We start from the raw sequence: 21,925 nt of genomic DNA, 5'->3' as shown, positions 1-21,925 counted from the left end.
TTTATATCCATCAGCTTATTTAGTTGTAATTCGAGTTTTACCGATTTCTGAATAAATGAAATAAGAACATAAGGAAGGTTGCAAATGAACAGACGCCATTTTCATGTCAATTTTGCACTGCCAAGCAAGGAACTTTGATACACATAAATGAGAATCTGGAGAACACATCCTGATGGACACACTAGACAGGCATTCCAACAGAAATAAAATATCCAACACACCGCCCAATGTGCATTGTCATTGTCCATAGGAATGTGTTGCCCTTCTGATCGGTTTGCAGGTGTTTCAAATAGAAAAAAGGTATGGTTACAAAAGAGGAGAGGCCATCTAATCAATTTAACCCAGTGGTAGTTAAGTCACCCAAGAATCTCATCCAGCTATTTCTTGAAAGAAGCCAGGGATTTAGCTACAATATAGCGCCATACTCGTCTAACACTTTGCTTAAATTTCACTGCTTCACTGTGGAGGTTTCACAATTCAGTTGTCTGGTAAGGCCAACTAAGTTTCTAAGCTGTTTTTTGTGCTTCCACCTTTTTTCTGAAAGTGCTGGAGATATGTCATATGGATATATGGTTAAGAAGTTAATTCAGTATTAAAGGGTTCTAAATAGTGCTGAAATAATCCAAAATCACCTCACACCACAGACCATGATATTCAAGGTCCAATGAACGTTTGTGGAACAGAACATCTATTGGTTATGCAATCCTCAACTCAAAAGCTGACAACTTTCTGCTGTACCATTACCTTTACATATACTGTTAGTACATTTATTTTAGTCCTTGGTGGTTTGGCATTTTCATAGCTGGTTGTACAATGTAGAAAATCTGTAGTGAACCTAGGATATGATTACCGGTAAAAAGCAGGTAAGCAGAAAGCATGGTTTCTTAAATATTTGTAAGCATGCTCTCCAGCTACAGGGTGCACAAGCAATGTCAAATAATGTTCTGTGGGCTTATATAAGTACAAAAGAGAAAATCAGAAAGGAATTTCAAAGAAGAGACAGCAACAACTGGAAGCTTATTAAATGAGACATTTATTGAAGACTGGTTGTTAATGTTATTTACACTAACAGTGCTTAAAAGGTTACAGTTTTGAAACAGACTCTCTCGGTTGCACATCTTTCTGACCATAAATGTTTCAGAAGTGCTCATGGCACTTTCTGTCTGAATGAATAACTATGAGAACCATTAGAATATAAAAACAGTTAATGCTAAACAATCCTACACTTGTTTTTGGCAAAGTGCTGCATTATTCCAGTTAACTAAAGCAAATTTAACACTTGGTGAGAAACGCCACCTTTAACAAAAACACTTTTAACAAAAAATCAAAAGGCCAAAGATTTGCTACATTTGTGTATAAAAGCTATACAGAGTAAGTGGCTCACAGAACAAGCTTTTGTGCATAGTTAATCTGCTATCATTTGTCTCATCCTTTTGGACAGTTCAAGTTCTTCATTAATGCATTGTCATACTGTTAACCTGGAAGGCACAAAGTCCACAACAAAATTAAAGGCAAAAAACAAAATCCCTGTTACAAAATACATAAATAAGTCATATGAAAAACACAAAAAGGCTCCTTCCAATATAGCACATCAGACTGAAGATTTCAAATTCATTCTCCCAATCTCTTTGTTTCTATTTACCATATGCTGTAACAAACAGTTCTGCAAATGGACGTATTGGATCAATTCTAAAATAAAACACCACTGTACTAAAACATTGACTACTTCACATATTAAAACATGCAGAACAAGAAAAAAATATATAAAGCAAATGTATCAGAAGCTGTACATTTGATAACAACCAAGTTAGTAGGCAAATACCTGAAAGTGAAATATCAGTAATGTTTAAAAGGATAAGAGACTTTTCAAATGACCTAATTTCCTGTTTACAGAGATTCTGTTTCAAGGTATGCCATCCTTGCATTAGGAAATCTAAATGCAGAAACATTAGAAAATATAGGCCTACTGTAGAATTCAAGTGGTATTCTACTTTTTGGTTTAGAAATACAGTTCAGAAATTATATTCATTAAAATGAAACAGTAATTTCACAAAAAAGATTAATCTATACATCTTAACTGTGGAAAATGATGTACAGTTTGTATATCCAATTACATATACATTAATTATATCATAGCAAAACAAGCAAATTTATGCAATCTGTTCGCTAATCCTAATTTTAAAAGTTAAAGGAGGCTGAGCAAGAAAGTACAGTCAGTCCTTCACAGTCCTCAAGCCAGCTAGCAAATGTTTCATTATATACTCAAAGATACACATATTTGTAGGTCTACAACAATTTCACATGGCAATATCATACACTTACACTGATATATTTGGAAGGCTTATATACAAAGACAATGAACTGCTAATCAAGTAATCCTTATCTTATTAAAGTGTAAAGTGAACCGTTCTGACCCTGAGAATTATATTGCAAATTTAGGATAAATATTCTGAAAGATACAATTAAACGCTTCTTTAAGAAAAGTTTTCGCATTTATGTAGTCTAGCTCTACACAATCATGCATATACACACACTAATATAATACGAATATCTCATTCATACATATCATCCTCTCATATATCAACTTCATACTGATATGTAATGTTTTTTTTAAATTGTTTTAAAAATATTTCTGGAAGATATTTTATTCTAAATATACTTCAGTTAAAGTCCACTATTAAAACCAAGTGTTTAGTTATAGCAAAATCCAGCATTTCACTATATTCACAAATAGTGTGAAAGTGTTATTTTATAAAAGTGAGAGGCTCAGCTATTGGAGCATGATCTAAGAGCTGGCACTTGACAGCAAAAAAAGTTTGAAGTAATAATTTACACATATATATATATAACCATGCCATCTCATTTCTGAGTTGTTACATTTTCAAACACGTTTGGTGCCATTTTTATTTTTGTGAACCCAGCAAACTTTTTGCAGCAATTCCCTAAAACATAACCTGTGTAAGATCTCCAAGCTTGACTCACTGCAACAACCAATTTCTCAAAGAGTTCAGGTAAATCTTTGCAGAGGACACAGGGGAAAAAAAAAACAGATACCAAAAGAACAAATGGAAACAAAACTACGGTTTATGCCTGTTTAAATTGTTCCACAAACATTTCGACACCACTAAGATCACTAAGGCATCTTTATTGTGTATTTTATTGTTTCTAGATCCCCTCTGCTTTTTTGTAAGTGGTGCCTTTCAGCTGTAAGAAAAGCCAGATGGTGTCAGTCACACTGAGTGGCACATTTTTTTAAGAACACCAAGAGGCAACAAACAGCTCAAAATGTCTTTCAGGCGTTTTCAACTTAAAACATGGCGCAAAGTAGAGTGATCCACAGCATCGGCTTTAAATGACTTGACTCTTTATCTGTGTGAAAGACATACCACAAATACGGTTACAGAAAACACAAATATGGGAAAGACAAAGTTCAGTAGTTAAACTGCCTCTGAGTAGGCTGGTGAACGAAAACCGCACTGCTTTTGACCTGTCGAGAGCCACCATCCCTGACCAGGTTGTGACGGCGCAAGGTACTGCGGGACAAGTGTTGCTTTTCTGCATTGTCCTTGGTACGCTGAGAAAGCCGGACATATTTAGCTTGTTCAAAGAGACCGGTGTGGGCACTGAGTGCAGCTGCATAGCAGCCAATATGCTGACCAGTTCTATTCTGTGGTTCCATCCTGCAAAGAAAGAAAGACACAGGAGAGCCAGAAACTGGTTAACTGGTTCATTATAGCACCTACAGTACCAACAACAATAAAATAATGAAATCCTACATACCCACAATCCTCACCCATTCAAACCCGCTGCAGGCCCAGCTAAAACCCTGCCAAAGACTGATTATAGAACCAAATGTCTAGATTTTAAAAGATACGCAAAATAATATTGACTTTGAATTGATTTATCTACCAAGTGTTTCACATAGATGGAGCACAAAATATTTTTTTAATATAAACAGAATAATTCAGTTTAAAAACAAATTGTCGCGGTCCATTATTTTTTACATTTTCACTCCTGCCATCTCTAAAAGGCTACAACACTGAGATCCTGTTGTTAAATATATGAAGGCATAACCTTGTCAAGCGCACAGATCTGTGTGGATGTGAAAGTGGATGATGCTGAAAAATAAAAATCTCGATTGTGAAGCCCTATTTAGTGGGAAATTCACAAACTGAATTTATTATTAGGACTTTGAGAAACACATTCCTTTATTGCCTCTTACAAAACAGAAATGCATCTTAAGACGACCATTATACACTCAACAAGAGCCTCTCAAACATGATGTTTTATAAATACTGATATCTACAGACCGCCAAGGGATGTAAACTGAACAACTAGAATTGCTGGGTGCAGTCTTTCAGTGTATAATTTTCAGTCACAGGACTCTCACTGCAATAATAAATTGCAGGTGATACAACTGAGAACAGGAAGAGTGCACTGTCCTAATTTAAAGTTTTAATTTCCACTTGTACTCTCTGGTTCACGATTCACCGTTAAGTTGATTCGGTCAATATTTCTGAGGATTTTGAATGTATGAATCAATATATTGAATATCATTGTCTCTGTTCAACAATAAAAAAAAATAACTTTATTCACAACCTGTCCCTGTAGGACATTTGTTTTTGCCCAAGAATAAACACCGTTGCCATGCTTCAATACTATTCCAGAGTAGCAACGATCTTTTTATGACACGAATGCATACTTGAAAAACTAAAAGCATTTTGTTTGACAATTAGCTTACCTGGAAATATTGTGCGTGATCTACTGCTATGTGACAACACTATTAATAGAAATATTAAATAGGCCTATACTTAGTACAGAACTTAACAAGTAGCTAAATCAACATAATCAGTTAGTATTAACCACTAATAACAGAGCTGCCTTACCTGTTGAAGGACTGATCCCTAGACCTTCGGGCTGTGTCCTTCAGGGTGTTGTGCAGGTTGTGCACTGCATAGACAGACATGCTGGGGTGCTCAATGAGCAGGTTCTCCATGGGACTAGTCTCCAGCAGTCCAGGGGCCTGTCCCCCTGCTGTGAAGCAGGGTGGAGGGGTGATAAACCAGCTCTCTTCTAGAGTGCATGGATTCAGCTCGAGGAAACCAGTGTCCACCAGTTCTCTGGTGGAAGCCAGAGAGGAGATAGAGGAGAACAGTGCTGGGCTATCAAGGCTAGAATCTTCCTGAGCACAGACCACACTTTCTCCTTCTCTGCAGGTGTTAGTGCAAGTGTCTGAAAAGGAAACAGGATAAAACCAAAAGTCATGAAGATGGGTGGGTTGAACCAGACAAAACAAAACTATGAAAAAGCATGTATGAATGCACTTTGAAATATTGCAGTAAATGTATCCAATGGCAAAGGTAAAATGTGTTCACTGCCACAAAATCTTGTATAAAAACACACAATAAAATAAAATGTAGGCAAAGAGGAAAAAAAGTGTTTTAAAACCCTGTAGTTATTGCACTGTGAAAAGTGTCTGACACATGTTTGAGAAATTATGTAAAAGCTGTGAATTCTACAGAATCGTTATCACTGTACGGATGTGTGGCCCGTAGAAATGTAAGAATTAAGTTCCAAGCCAAGACAAGAAACTTGTGTAATCTGTAATGCTGAGGATCAAAAACATGAATTTAAAGTAAAAATGCATATTTGTGGTACATCATAAGATGTTTGGACCATTTAAATCTCAGCAAGGAAAAAGGATGGAGAAGAAATTAATTATTTAAATTACAAAAATGTGTTTATTGCAAATTAGCCAGAATTTACATATTCATTACATTTTGCCTTAAACAGAGTGCAGTACTACTTTCAAAAAGTTCAACATGTAGCCTAGGCAAATTGTTGGGTAATACTATAGTCTGGCAATACTTTGTACTGAATAATCCTCAGGATAACCATCGCTCTCTTGTTGGCTCTAAATATTCTGTTAATCTCAAACAGCAGGTAAGATCCCCAAGTGTTTCATTTTGCTCTTTCATCCCTATTATTACCTCTCTATCATGCTACACAGGACCCTGCCTTAAAAGCCCAAAACGATTAAACTGAGAGCTGACATGACTCACTGTCCACCTTTATACAATAATTACAACAAAGTACAGAGGTGAAACCCTACAGAGTACAAAACAAGGCTGAGCAGGAAATACAGCTTTTCTAGGTAAAGAGAAATTATGGCACTGTGTAACATGGTTGATATTACATACGCCCTACGATGTGCTTTCTTTTTAGCTTGCAGGGTGGAAATTATCCATAAGTCTGTCAAATAAAACAAAAGAGGGCAACCAAGATGCCACTCTCTGCACCTGAAGAATTCACACTGGTATAAAAAAAGAGATAAAGCTGGAAACTTAAAAAGTTAGAGATTATTTAACAGCACTAACAGAACACTAGTAATGTTAAGTCTCCTCTGGTATGTACTGCCACTGTCCTTAAAAGCAAATCTCCCATACTGTCATTTGCAAATGTAACAAATTTCAGTGAAGCACTGTGCACAGCTTTCTCTGTGCTTTATAAACCACCTATGTTTTGCAATTTCTGATAATTATAATAGCAGGTCATCTCCTAGGGCAGTATACACCAATGCAAACGAATGTCTTACCTAAATAATCAACAAGAATCCATTCATCATCATCCTCTTTTTCACTGAACTCAGGTGCTCGCTTACAGCTGCTTCCATCTTCAGCAACGTCTCCAAAGAGGATACTGGTGAACCTCTGGAACATCGTTTAGGAGGAAACCTGGGCTGTGGTTGCAGTTTTCCCTCACAATGCCGCCAAGCGGAATCTCCTGGGTTATCTATTTAGGCTGCTCAGGTTGGCAACTGGAAAGGTACTAAAGTGCATGGGTATACAATTTCATCTCAGCGAAGCCAGGTGATGAAGCCAGGTGAAGTTCACAGTTCGGCCCTCATGTGCAAAGCCCTGCACACACAAAAAAATACACATATTTTAAATAGAAGAAAGTTAAAATGGCTTTTGTAGAATACATTACCTTAACAATATTGCTTTGAGCACTTACTGCCTAATAGAATGAATACAGTATATCAGTCTAGAATGCTTCCAGATGTTTGACTAAATACCTTCAGATCTTGTATTAAAGAATGAGGAAGCTCAGTTTGAACCAAAAGACAAAGGAACAGGGCAAGGCTGAGAACAATGGTTAAGACCACCCTCACCAACCTTTATTCAAAACAAAAAATATTGGTGTTCAGATCTATTTAGTTCAAAACACTACAGCTGGCCCTCAGATACAGGTTCTACAGATCTGCAACAAAGCTGTAATTTGGAAGAGACATACAGCCATTTTTGGCAAACAGCCAGACTACTTGCAGTTTAGTTAGCAATGACTTAAATTCTTAGCAACAGAAGAACCAGGAGTTTGCAGCTTGCAACTCAACATGTTTTTATTCGCTATCTCCTCCACAGTAATCTCAATTCTGCACAGGTACACAACACCACACTCAACACCAAATTTAGAGGAGTATTTTTTTATTTTTATTTTAAAGGACATGCTTATCTAACTTGAACTACCATGGGACTGCACAACAAGCAGAGATATACCATTAAAAAAACATTAAACAAACTACTGTGAATATTTTGGAAAAACCACATCACTGTAGGTGTACTCTGGGGGAAAAAAAAAACTTAATTAAAAATAATCCTACTTGTAAATACAGCATAAAGTGAATGCCACTGAATTATGGGCAGAAAACAAGAAGTACTTCTTTACATAATGGGTTTGAAGGTGTGCAGAATGAATTGCCCATTCATATTGTAAATACAGAGTCCCTGAGAACAATTAGTAGAATTCTTGTTAATACACTTGCAAGGTACTACCAAGATGTTGGCCTGTCTTTGTCTATAATCTTCTTCTTTGCTCAATTTTCCTATTCAAACTACTAGTGTGATGATTGTCAGGAAGAGAGAGGATAATCACCTTATTCATTAGATGTTATCTATAATAGAAATAAAAACAGGTTACAGCTGAGTTACAGCCAAAACTGTACAGTACTAGAGTTACAGCTGAATTGCACCTTTTGGCTGAAATAAATGACACATAAAAAGTACTAAGCATAATCACATTAACACTGTAAACTGTATATATGTATAGTTTTTACTATGTTCAAATAATGTTAATGCTTGGTGAATTTGAAAGAGAAAGCTGATATTTTAAGAAGTCATGAAGTCAGTGTTTGATGCTAAGTGAACATGTTGCGCACAGAGCATTTTTGTTTTTAATTAAAGGTATCAATGGTCTTTAATAGACTGTAAGCCTTTTAGATATTTGTTTTACAGCAATGTATACATTTGTAAAAGTAAACGTTAAAAATAAACACGAAGGAACAGTTTGTCTCTTCTATTGCCCGTATGTGTTTACATAAGAGTTCCGGGAAACAAGCAAACTTAATAAATAACTAATACTCCCACCCCTATGAAGAAATGCAAAATGACTAAATTCGAAATGTTTTGGTGGTCCGTCTGCCTGTAGTAACCAAGTGAGAAATAGACCTTATGTCCTTGGCGGCTGTCCAAAAGGTATTCCCCTTATCTCTGCAGAGAAACAGCTGTACATTTTACGGGTGCAAATGGGTCTTTGTTGCCGAGACTGGAAGTGAAGACTGTGAATCTCTGTAAAATGCCAGTGTTTAATTCCCTGCACCTGTTCACCAACAGTAAACTGTCTGTGCATTTTTTTTCTCTCGTATTACAGCGGTGCTTTCAACCTGTATGCGAGAACCTACAAACTTGTCGATATAGAAGAATTGTTTGCATTTCAGTATTGACAAATTATTTTACATCATACATCTTAGAAACCCTGCTTACATAGTCCCAAACTATGTCAAGATAATTTTTCATACTAATGCTCTGGGTACTCATTATATACTGTATATAAAATTTAAAAGCCGCCTGACGACATCCATTTGCAGAACTGTTTCAGTTTTGCAAAACGGTACATTTTTAGATGAACTGTTCGTGGTGCAGTAAATCAAATCTTACAACTCAGGCGCGTTAATTTTACTGTTACGAATCTAAATTTATTTTTGTGAAGCTCGGAATTTACCGTGGTTTTAGAAGGGTGATGACAATTTGGTAAATGATCAAAATGGCACAGGTAGAAGACTTCTAGTCACATACAGACAACAACAACCCAAACACAGCACACCAAAGACGACACAGCCAAAACCCCAACCATACACTCTGAGTAAATCATATCGATTTAACTTCACCAAACCTGATCTAAGCTTTCTGCAGAATCGAGTTGTTCATGTTTACGCTGTAATCAAAGGACAGTATTGAACCATGATACACCGAAACACGGAGACCTGTAGAATCAGCGATTAAGAGGTAGATCGCAATAAAAACACGCAAAATACGTGTTTTCCTGTTTAACCACAAGGCGTTCGTAAAGATACAGAGGATTATACAAATGTTATGGCATTAAATAACGTGTGTCTAGCATGATCCGGGATTAGACCTGAACCATCTGCACAGTTAAATCGCCCGAGTCTTGTTAGTTGGGTCCGAGGCTGTAATTATTTTTGACTCTCCGCAGCCTCAACAAAAAAAGCCACAAAGGTTCTCTCAAGTCATGTGTTTAAAAACAGCTCACAGCCAAAATGTGCAACTTTCTACCAGAGGAGGGCTGTCGGGTCCCAGAAAGACAGAAAAGTAACCCAACACCATAGGGCGGACTACGACTGTAGAAGTGTTTAAACGCTGTCAACTCGTCTCTATACATAAGCGCTTTGACGAAATATCAATAAACCTTACTACCGCACCAGCAAACTTTCTCACAGTCGTAAAAAACACTCTCGTAACTCTAATATAGAGATGAAGACTCATCGCGTCAAATAACGCTCATTCGCAACACAAAATGCAGTAACTGACAAAAGTCCTAACTTGAATTTAACACGAAACATCTGGTCAGTACAGTGACTATCATTCAGGCCAACTGACTACGACGCTGCTTCTCTGGTCCGCACTTCGATTCTTGTTCGGACATGTTTCTGCTTGTGGATCACCGAAGAGCAGAACTCACCTGCGGGTACAAATGCTGCCTTTGTAAACGAGATGAAACCGTGGAGAAAAGATTCGTAAGACTCTGAGGTAGAAAAATAATCAGAAAAAGTATACTTGTATAAAAATAAAGTTTCTTCCTAGAAGAAATTCAATTTTCATGGACCCTTCGGCGATATTCAAATCACTAACTTCCCTGCTTCCCCCTTGCGAGGTCCCAACTGATCTCTTTGTTATTGTTGTGGAACATTAACAGCTGATCACCGGTGACGTCATGTCGGCCGGCCTATGGGAGGGTCTTTACTCTGTTGAAACTGGCCAATAAATGGTGAGCTGGTGCTCTGACAGCCTGTCACTAACGCACGTGATCTAAATCGGAGCCAGAGGCTTGTATAGATTGGATATTTTTTTCTTGAATAGTTAATAATGAAAAGGACAACACAATGAAAGCACGAAGATCCTGTTAAGAGGAAAACTCTGAAGCTGTGATGGTGACAAGTGACAGGAACGTCGAGGCAAAATAATTTGCCCACCTCTGTAAACTATGTAAATATCATGATCTAACAATGCAACCTGATCTACCTACGTTGTGTATTAACAATATTAATTTGCAAAAAAATGTATTAAGATTTTGATATATGTATTGAAACACTCAAGATTAGCTGCTAGCATCTGTCCTCATGCGCAAGTTCCCCTTCCCCCTCCAAATTACATAGTTTGAATGCATTCCTTACCAGTCACCAAAGACGATATAACTTACATTATATATAGGCTTACATTTATCCTTGACAAGTTTCCTTTCGATCTATCTGCCCATTGAAAAACAGATTGATTGAACACTGCCAAATGCAATGACTTGTGCTGTTCAGAATGTTTTTGTTCTTAATTTGCAATGTGAAAGCAAATTTACTAGATACCATATCAGTAAGCTGTTGTTGCTGATGTTTGTTTTCAGGAATGGAATGATGCAATGGGTTTGTGACCCTTTATTGTGTAGAGTCACCAAATAAGTTTCAAGAACAAATTCTCATTTGCAGAATACATATTGGAAAAGTTGATGTTGTGTTGATAAAGGTACATAGGCTGCATCCCAACCAGGATCTAAATCCACAATCTTGCAGTGTTAAATCCAGAATCATAATCATAACCCCTCATTTTAAGTCACATTTTTCTCTCATGTCAGTTAAATAAAATGATATAATTTCCATTTAATTTATACCTTTCAACTATTGTGAGTAAGAGGTGCAATTGGGCACCTAATAGTAAAATTCCTGTTTCTCTAAGGAAAATACATCTTAAAAATAAATGTCACTCCCCTGAATAATTATTGTAACAAGGAAACATTTTGATCTTATTTGCTCAAAGCCCTCAATAGACATCACAAGACATAATATAGTAATGATTATTACGACTACTCTGTCACATGCAAAGGTGTGTGCATCCACACAACAAGAAAGTCAATTACTAAGCTGGGTGCATATAGAAGTTATTTCAAACTAAAAAAGACAGCTACTTCAAACTTAAAAAGGCCAGGTTTTCACATGGTGCTACTGTACATATAAATGTTTTTGAAATAAAAAAATGATATTTGCATTAATTGCCGAGGCTAGTATTTTTCCTGTGTACGTGAACTCATTGTTACTAATCCTGCTGAGCTACTACAATTACTAATTAAACTGAGCTACAATTTGAACTATGTTATCAGAAGACCCTGTATGTAGAATTGCATTTCTAGAACAACAAAGGTGATAAAAGAAAAAATACAAGAGAAGTGTATTATGGCTATGTAACTAATAAGAAAGTAATCTCTTTCTGGCAGTGGTTCAAGGACATAGTGATCCTTGGTCTGTATTTGAACATATGCTGCTTACTTGTAGGGATGCTGAGAGCTGCATATTAAGCTTAAATGCTTTCCACTAGAATCATGTGTACACTTAAGTGCTATTGGCCTTAGATGTCCTAGATCTCAGATAAAATTCATGTTTAGAAAACATTGTTTGCTCTCCCATCATTATCGCCATTAACTTTCAGAATGATTGATCATGACAACTGGATACAAAACATTTCCAAATACTTTTCTTCTATGGTTTTCTATTAGTGGATAACGTAATAAATACGTAAACTAAACAAAATATAATGAAGTTATAAATTGTAATTACACAGCTAGTTATTTAAAAGTATAGTTTATGTTATAAATTGCAGAGGCTGTTAATGAATTATTTCTGATTACTTGTTCTACTTAATTATTATCGGTTGTAGCAGTCAGCCGGTTGGAATACTCACCTTAGAAGCAAGAAGAAGCACCTTAGAAGAAAGTAAGTGACCTTTTTTAAGCATTAATGTGCTCATTTACAGTGACTGGTATCCAATTCTGGATCTTTTGGATTAATTTTTCCTCACATGTATATGGAATCACACAATGAAACAAATACATTGTAAATGCACTATACTTACTTTGTGAACTTACCATGTTTCTTTTCCACCAAAGAATGAAATCTGAAACATTCATTTCCAATTTGCAGATGAGAGATTTATTGATGTGATGCAAAATGTTTCTGAAAGCACTCAGAAAACTTTTCAGAGACATTTTTCAACAAATACTATCGAACAGCATTGCCATTCAAAACAGGAGAGGAATAATCAACAGAGGAACAAAGATGATATGCAGGGATTACTCAGTTCATATACTCTAAGTGTGCCATATCTAGCATGGTTTAAAGGTGTCAATACTATTTTATGTTAACCCCTTGGATAGTTGATTGAATTAAGTGATTATTAACTCATTCCTACTGGTGAAACTGAAACTAGATTCCTATGTGGCCCTCAAGGACAGGAGCTGAGGATTTCTAGGATATCATTAATGTAAGCATGGTATATCATTAAAACTGTAATGATATGTAATAAAAACTAAGTAAAAACATTTAATTCTTTACATCTGCACAGAACAAAAATAGTGGGAGTGAGAATTACTAGAGTTCATACTATAGCCAATTACAGAATTACTGTATATGATGCCTTGTGCTAGGTTAATAGTTCTTTGGATGTGATACAGTACATGCATGGAAGTTCATGCATTACTGGAAAAGAAAGTTAATGAAAAGGAAACCCAAGTTTTTCAAAAAAAATTTAAATGTTTTCAAAATCCCTCCCAAAAGCTGACAAAGTTGAGCCACTGCTCAACAATAAAACAAGGACCCGAGAGAATCGGTAGAAATCACAAGAAAATGCACTAAGGACTACAAATTGTGAGCATGACGTTCATGACAATTAATTTGGCAAAGAGCCAAGGGTGTCTGGCGCAAACTATCCAATCATACTGTTGAAACATGATTTCCTGATATCTTTCAAGAAACACATTCTACATGTTACAGTAACCAATACCAAATCTGAAACAACCTGTGATCTGGCACTCATCCAGTCTTTGTTTTACAGTATGTGCCAATAAGATTAAAAAAAGGGTTACACATTAGGACGGATGAGCACAGCATAATATGTAGGCCATCTGTCAAAAAATAAAGGGAACTCTGGGTACTCTTTAAAATACATGACAACATTAGACTGGTCATTTACAGTAAGAAGTCATATGAAAGTTTGTCTTGCAGCAAATGAAAGGTAATTGTTTATTTATAAAGATGAATATGTATGTTCTGCATAGGAACAGACCTGCCTGAAGCCACTATTCAGTCATTACGCATTTTATTTATCCCTAACAACACTAAATAGATCATTTAAATAAAAGCAAAGCTGGACATTTCTGCAAAGGTTAATTACAACTTTCTGTGAAGAAATGAAAGATGCTGATTACCTATAGCAAACAAAGAAAATAAACTCTTTACCCAACTATATGTTTATTTATTGCCCCTAATGTGTGAAATGTCATATTTTGGGAGCTCCTTAAATTTTAGCAGGGCCATTTCTGTGATCTCTGTATTGTTTATTGGAGAACCAAGCTGAAAACTTTGACTTCCATGAGAAAAGGCATTTATGTGGATGAATACCAAAATCAAACTGAAGTAAAACAAACAATGGCTGACAGATTTTTGAACATGTTGCACAAGTAAATATTTGTCTATAATTATACATTTCAGTATCTACATGTGCCTTGGTTTCCAATGGGGAATGATGGTGCCAAAAAGCACATGAAGTGTTAGATCTTTAGAATCCTATTTATCCTATGGCTTTGTTTGTATTGTGGTCACACGCCACGAGGATGGGAAAGCCAGTCAGTCTGATGTGGCTTTGTGAGTGACAGGGATAGCCAGTGAATTCAAATTCAAAATAGAAGCAGTGCTTTCTAATGGCCTTTTGACCTTGCTAAACAATGTGGAAAAGAGGTGGAAGGAGTTGTTTCAGTTTCCCATCAAGGTTAATACTGACCTTATTTTAGCTTAGGGAAGCTTTTGCATTATCCAAGAGTATGTTACAGCGCTGTTTGTTTAACAAAAAGAAACAATGTCATCTCAGAGAATACATATTTTTTTAAGCCTGGTGAGGTGAAGCTAGTGAGAATAGGAAATCTCACCGACTGTCTTCTATATATTTTTCCTGCTGAAACAATAAACCCAAGTTTAAAAAGGTTTCAAAACCATATACAACACAAACATGCCCTGAACCCGATAAATTAAAACTATGACAAAGTGTTTTGTTATGACATTCAGTAGGCAGCTTTTTTCTAAGACTGTGATAACAGAAATGTTCTACAATACATTTGCATGTTACTTCATCTACTGTAGGTCACATTCAGTTGACAGTTCTTTGATTAGCATTTCACAAGATTTGTAAAGTGAATATTTTACCTAAAATGTATTGCTTGAGCATTAATTAAGACTAGAAAGACAATATGAATTGCATTTTAAATACAGGGGACCAATTAACACAATTTGCTCTACAAATCTCTAAGCAGGCAGTGTACTGTTGCTCTCACCTTTCCACTCAAAAACTCACTACTTGACCTGGAAAGGCTCTGGTTTGCACTTGGTGAACTCAAGGGAAACTACTCTCCTCTCTGTTGCCATCACCGAGTTCCAGCAGCCTCTTTCTGATCAGAAACCTCCTTGACCTCTCAGCCAGCTTCAAAACTGTGGATCACACTTGTCAACACTTGGTGACCTTGAATTTCTGGCATCAGCTGGTTCTGCTTCTACCCTGCTGATCACATACAAAATCTCCAAGCATGGAGATATATACAGATATATACTGTATATACAGCCTGGGGCCATTGATCTTTTCAAGTACTTTTTATGATGATGCTCAAATCTCTTTGAAAACTCAGGTCTTCTCCCATTTATCTGCCTGTATCAAATCCATATACTCTAGGATGCACTTCTACCATCTTAAAGGCAACCTCTCAATGTCTGACCTCCTTTTCTTCAGTAAACCTCTTCACCGCTAACTTTTCTGACTGCACCAACCTCTATCACAACTCCTTTGAAAAATACCTTGGTATTCCTTTTTACCACTTGCTTTCCTTTTTCCATCTCATTTCTTTTCTGGCCCACCTCTGCCTCTTCTTAAGCAACCTCTTCATTACCAAGTATCCTATTAAGCTTTTAATCCTGTATTTTACTTCCATTTTGTGCTAGCTTTATTGTCCGTTCATTAACTTATCTTGTTGCATGAACATGACTGTTCCTTTTAATTACCTAACATAGATTTAGCATATTTTTGTAAGATGTGGTGGATAATTGTATCTAGTAAGCAAATAAATAATACATAATAAAAAACAGAAAAGTCAACTTCATAATATTTGCATTATATTATAGTAGCATTGTTAAAGGACAGGAGTGATTGATTTTCTGTTTTGTCTTGAATGTGGTGATGCTGAGTCTTTAAGAAGTATTTCTTAACAAATTTGCAGTATGGTACATTCCTACCTTTCTGACATTACTGCCAAAAGAGAAGAGATTAAGGTCATTATTGAGTATTTATACAGAATAGAAAACTTTACTTTATTAACTCATATTAGAATGAAGAACATCAACTTCATTTAAACTTGGCACTGTAGCTGTGCTCTTTTAAGAAACTGAACTTTGGCTTCCATAAGATGTTTCCTGTTCAATCACCTGTTCCATTTTCTCAGTGATTCTGTATGAGAACTGCAAATCATTTGCAAATAACAGCCCCTTGTTACATGCACCAGTATTTTGCATTACTTTAATGCACAGACTAAATACAAACTATACACAACATAAGTCAATTCTTTAGGCCCAATTTGGATCACTTACAGTTTAATGTGTTGTCTGTAACTGATATGTTGACATCTGCGTGTCACATTAAATGAAGAGATTACATTTTGAAAACAGACTGGCATACTTCCATAAATTATCAAACAAAATTCTTCTTGATTCAGTTTAAAGCAAAACTGGTCACATTTAATTTAATTTTCCTTGATGTAATTCCTCATTGTTCTGGTCTCTGGTGCTGAGAGAGGTCAACCAGGTGGTGATTGCAGGCAAAAGATTAGTAGGACAATTGTAGTTGTGGTGCAGCGAGAGTGTCTGTGCCTTCTTTTTACTAAATACATACATGAGGTTGTTGTATGCTGGTGAGAAGTCAGTGAGGTGGAGATCCAGCAAGCGGATCCTTGTAGCTCACAGGCGTGGGTTGTGAATCTGCGGCTAAGGAAAACCTTAGCTTTGTGAACTACATTCAGTGCATAATTACTGAAGCTTGGTTGTGTGTAATATTTTCTTCTGGCTGATTTTAAGGTCACTTAAAATCAGCCAGAAGAAAATATTACACACAACCAAGCTTCAGTAATTATACACTGAATGTAGTTCACAAAACTGACATTATTAGAAAGCCACCTTAAAACACATAAAATAATACATATATAGAAACGCTAAAAACGTAGAAGAAAATAGATTGGAGGAGTTGAGCAGGTCTAAAGCATAGAGAAAATGAACCATCTGTTTAAAAAATACAATTGATAAAGAAGTGTAGATGCTACAGATCTTAGTATAAAATGTTGCCACGTTATTATCAGCATAGGAAAGGTGATAATTTGGCAACTACCTAATGCAGACTGAGTTTTTCTTGGTCTTGGGAGCTTTCTGTTCCATATGGCTCTCACAGCCCTGGAGTCAGTGTGGGGATGGAATGCATAGGAAATGGGTGGTTTCTCTATGCAGCACATCTACTGTCACGATCAGCGCAATAGTCCTCATCAGGATGTGTCCCAGGCCTAGGGGGCTCTTGTTCACGGTCTGCATTATCAGCACCGGATCACCGGATGGAACCAGGGGAATGACCAGCTCCTAGGTGGTTTTCACGTTGATGAAGTTGTCCGCTGCAATAGAGTAGATAAATACGTTGAAAAACTGTTGTCCAGGTCAGCATGGCAGGAAGTGTAAGTCATTGCAAAGGGTAAGAAGTCATTGCCCCTCTCAGTAAGCATTCCTAGCTGCTTACCAAAGAGGGAATTCCCTACCATTCCAGGCTAACAGTGTCCCTTCTCACCACAGTAGGCACAAAGGCCCCCCTCAGAGGCATTCTTCTGGGGACACCTGGGCTCTGCCCACCTGCATCAGCTTTTCCTCTGTCTTCCCAGGTGACCTGATAGATAGATAAGACTTTATTGATCCCAAAGGGAAATTGATGTGTTACAGCAGTCCAGCCCAAGACAAGCAAAAGAACAGACATCAGAATAGACAAAAAAAATTAGAATACGTACAGTACTACAAAATAAATATAAAATAAATAAACAAAAATAAATACATAGGAGTGTGCAAAATATGATAGTCACTTTAAAAACAATAAAATATGTGCAAAATGTGCATAGGTATATACAGATTGAGTGTCCAAAAAAAAGTACAATGGAGCAACATGCTGTTCATAGAAGAGCAAATGAAGGGCTAACAGTCCTAGCCTAGAGCAGCATTATACACCCTGACAGCCGCTGGGAGGAAAGACCTGCTGAAATGTTCTCTTGAACACCATAGCTGGAGCAGTCTATTGCTAAAAGTGCTCCGCTGCCCAATAACAGTCCCATGAAGCAGATGAGAGGCGTTGTTCATGATGGCTGTGAGCTTGGTCAGCATTCTCCTCTCAGCCACCACCTCCAGGGGGTCAAGGCTCAGCCCCAACACAGAGCCAGCCTTCTTGATAAGTCTATTGAGCCTATTTGCATCTCTTGTCATGATGCTGCTCCCCCAGCACACAACAGCGTAGAAGATGGCCGCTGCCACCACTGATTCATAAAAAATTTTTTAGCAGTGTTCCACACACCAAAGGACCTGAGCATCCTAAGAAAATAGAGTCGCTCTGACCTTTCTTGTATAGGGCGTCAGTGTTACCAGACCACTCCAGCTTATCATCCAGGTGTACCCCTAAATACTTGTAGGATTGGACCCCCTCTATGTCCCCACCCTGGATGGAAACACGGTTCTGTGGAGACTTTTTCCTTTGAATGTCCATGACCATTTCTTTGGTCTTGCTGGTGTTTAGCTGGAGATGGTTAGGATGACACCACTCCACAAAGTTGGTAATCAAGCACCTATATTCCTCCTCTCTCCCCTCTCTAATACACCCTACAATTGCAGAGTCATCCAAAAACTTCTGCAGATGACATGCCTCAGAGTTGTACTTGAAGTCAGAGGTGTAAAAGGTGAACAGGAATGGAGCAAGGACAGTCCCCTGTGGAGCCCCAGTACTGCTAACAACCTGTTCGGACACACAGCTCTGTAGCCGTACATACTGTGGCCTGCAGGTCAGATAATCCAGGACACCAGGGGAGTGCCCACCTGCGCCGACCTTATCTTATCTCTCAGTAAAGGTGGATGGATGGTGTTAAAGGCACTGGAGAAGTCAAAGAACATAACTCTCACAATGCTCTTCTCCAGGTGAGAGTTAGCTCCGTGTAGCAGATAGATGACTGCATCCCAAGTGTGACTGGTAGGAGAACTGCAGGGGGTCCAGTGCTGTACTCACCAGGGTTCTGAGGTGGTCCAGTACAAGCCTTTCCAGAGTTTTCATTAGATGTGATGTCAGTGCTTCTGGTCTGTAGTCATTCAAGACTTTAGGGTGCCCCTTTTTGGGTACTGGCACCAGACAAGATGTCTTCCAGAGCACTGGAACCCTTTCTAATCTCTGGCTCAGGTTGAAGATGTACTGTAGCACTGAACCTAATTGGTCCGGGCAGATCTTTAGCATCCTAGAGATGAACCTTTCAGGATCCGCTGCCTTCCCTGCATGGAGTCTCCTCAACTCCCTTCTGACCTGGTCAGCTGTGATGGATAGCCTGAGAAAGGCAGGGGAAGATGGAGTAGGAGTGGGAGGGATCTCATGATGGGGTGACTGAGGACATGAAGACGGTGTCTTGTGTGAAGGCCTGTGAGGTGAATGGACAGTGGACCCCGTATCAAACCTGTTAAAGAAAAGATTCAGCTCATTGGCCCTCTCCAGGCCTCCCTCACTCTGTTGGCCGCCGGACAACTTGTATATCTTCCTCATGCCATTCCACACTTCTCTCACATTGCTCTCCATCAGCCTGTCCTCCATTTTCCTCCACCTTGCTCTCCCTGACTCTCACCTTCAGCTCTTTCTGCACTCACCTCAGCTCCTCCTTGTCACCTGCCCGAAAAGCCCTCTTTTTCCTATTTAGGACAGCCTTCAGATCACTGGTGACCCAGGGTTTATTATTGGAGAAGCAGTGCACTTTCCTGGTGGGCACAGCACTTTCAACACAGAAGTTTATGTAGTCAGTGATGCAGTGGGTAAGACCATCAATGTCATCTCCATAAGGCTCACAGAGTATCTTTCAGTCCGTTGTTTCAAAACAGTCCACCAGTGGTCACTGTCCTGGTGGTCACTGGTTGCTGTAGGACAAGAGGCTTGGTGTCTGGGGGTATGGTCTTCCTGGGAGTTTTGGAGGGGTCCTCCCGTGCCTCTCCTGTCCTGCTCGTGCATTCAAGTGTAAAAATGAAAAGTCAGCTTGGTCAGGGTGCCAGGCTGTCCGGCAGATTTCTGCACACCTCTTCAGACTGGCCTGCCTGGAACAGGGCCCACAGTGCGTCTTCCCCCCATTTGTTGGTGAGCTGGTGTGGATCCCTGGTTAAGTTGGAGAAGCTGATGAGTGGACTCGGTGACTTGGCCTAGTGAATAGAAGATGAGATGAGGCAGAAGCCTTCTGTAAACCGGACAAAGTCGCTGCAGAGGAGGTCTGCTTTCTCCCGTAGAGCATGCGATTATCCATGGTAGAGCTTCTCTAGTCAGTGGGAAGAATGGCATACGCTAACTGAGCCTGGTCTGAGCGGAAGGAGGACAGCTGCATGGCAAAAATAATTCCACAATGTGTCAACAAGCCCTTACAGCCATCTGAATTGCCTGAGCAAGGGAGAGGAGGATGCATGGATGCATCTGAGTTTCTGCATGGTGGTCTGGCACAGGATCAGGAACAGGCAGAGACATGGGAGCTGAACAGGAAAGAAAGCAGGTGTAGCAGGAGCTGTGACAGTGGCTATATCCTGGCACTGAGATCCTGTATGGCACCACTCAGCTCTGCTGTACTCACCTCCTAAACTTCTTGGGCTGCCTCATGGCCAGCCAAGACCTGGGAAACTTCACCAAGCTACGAGCTCGACAACCAAGGACTGCGAGCCACCACCAGCCCAGGTCTGATAAACATATTTCAGGTTTTTCCTCTTTCATTTTTGCTGACTTTTACTCTAATCCCATCCTTAGAAGTCATTTAGATTTTGAATAAAATATTATTTTAAAATTTCATATTTTCCATATAAAAAAATTAGAACCCATAGGAAGTGTCTGGATACTCAACAGTAATTGTTTCTGTAGTCTAACTGAGCAAATTGTCGATCAGGCCTGGAGACTATTTAAAGACAAATTGTAACTTTCTTTTTAGAGCTGCATGAAAATATAATATCAGCTACAGAGAATCATACAGCTAAGTCTAACATTCTTGGAATCCACTTTAATTCCAACCTTTCCAGACTACAAGCCAACTCAATGTCATTTCAGTTTGAATTCAATGGAATTAAAGAAGACTAATGTTCAGTCCAGGGATAGGATGTTCAGATTTGCCTACTGTCTGGTGTATCATCAAGTTCAAATCAGGAGAAATTACAAATGGAAGGATGAAATGAAAGAACAATACACTTTTCTACTCATACAGAAATCTCAATGGAGTGCATTCCAGTTCTTTATTCAATTAAAACAACACATAATGTAACACTTGGTTTATTGACTTTTAAGACCCCACACTATTTAGCCCTTGGTATCCCTTGTTTCAGGATGCACTTAATTTCTATGTATGTCTACTGGTCCTGGTTTTTGTGTTGAGTGTATATCATTGCCAGTCCCTTCCAGAATTTTTTTCCAGAATTCCTCATCTGGAGGATGGTTGTAAGTCGAATTCTGCGAGTAGAGAAACTGTGTTGAAATATCAGACTGAAATGATTCATAGCCTCTCTTATTTTTTTATATAACAGTTATGAATGTGACATTCAATTTAAAAGCAAGACTAGAATTGGAGACTCTAACTGGAGACTCTAATTTCCACACTAATCTTTTTATGAAGACTACATTGTCATGAAGAGAATCCCGAAAATACATTTTCACTATAATGAGTTTGCTTCTTACCATACTACTGTTTACTGAAGAATAATAATGCAGCAGATTTAAGAAATGCTCAATTGATTAAACAAAAAAGAAATACAAAAATAATCAATTTTCAGGTATTATTAGCTGCTAGCATTTATCTAGCTGTCAGCGGTTGTTAGATATTTTAAAATTGCTATAAACCCTAAAAAGAATCAGACGTAAGAAATTGTATTGTCATATACATCTCCAAAAATCATTTTCTTCACTTCAGCTAATTTTCTAACACAGGTAGAATGAAAAGAAAAATATGCAGAATTTCACATTAAAATATGGCTATTTTCAAAACACTACTTTTC

At 38.0% G+C, this 21,925-nt stretch overlaps 1 protein-coding gene across 1 annotated transcript; it reads right to left on the bottom strand.

Moving 5' to 3' along the window:
- Positions 1–1,015: 1,015 nt before the first annotated feature.
- Positions 1,016–10,251, bottom strand: tp53inp1 (tumor protein p53 inducible nuclear protein 1). The gene is made up of 4 exons (XM_015357536.2): positions 10,036–10,251; positions 6,596–6,917; positions 4,887–5,232; positions 1,016–3,680 (listed from the first exon to the last, which is right to left on the bottom strand). Exons 2-4 carry the CDS (start codon positions 6,717–6,719, stop codon positions 3,431–3,433), a joined length of 720 nt encoding a protein of 239 aa, XP_015213022.2. The 5' UTR covers positions 6,720–6,917; positions 10,036–10,251; the 3' UTR covers positions 1,016–3,430.
- Between the last annotated feature and the right edge of the window lie 11,674 nt (positions 10,252–21,925).

The sequence above is a fragment of the Lepisosteus oculatus genome, chromosome 10 (assembly GCF_040954835.1).
Source record: "Lepisosteus oculatus isolate fLepOcu1 chromosome 10, fLepOcu1.hap2, whole genome shotgun sequence".
Lineage (NCBI taxonomy): Eukaryota > Metazoa > Chordata > Actinopteri > Semionotiformes > Lepisosteidae > Lepisosteus > Lepisosteus oculatus.
Note: the sequence above shows the minus strand (reverse complement) of the source record. Positions and strands in the feature narration are given on the sequence as shown.

Excerpts from the sequence above, each read along its gene's own strand:
- tp53inp1 (XM_015357536.2), bottom strand. The coding sequence starts at position 6,719 with ATGTTCCAGAGGTTCACCAGTATCCTCTTTGGAGACGTTGCTGAAGAT. Across the intron at positions 5,233-6,595 it reads GATTCTTGTTGATTATTTAG|ACACTTGCACTAACACCTGC; the intron begins GTAAGACATTCG and ends TTTCCTTTTCAG. Across the intron at positions 3,681-4,886 it reads AGGGATCAGTCCTTCAACAG|GATGGAACCACAGAATAGAA; the intron begins GTAAGGCAGCTC and ends CTTTCTTTGCAG.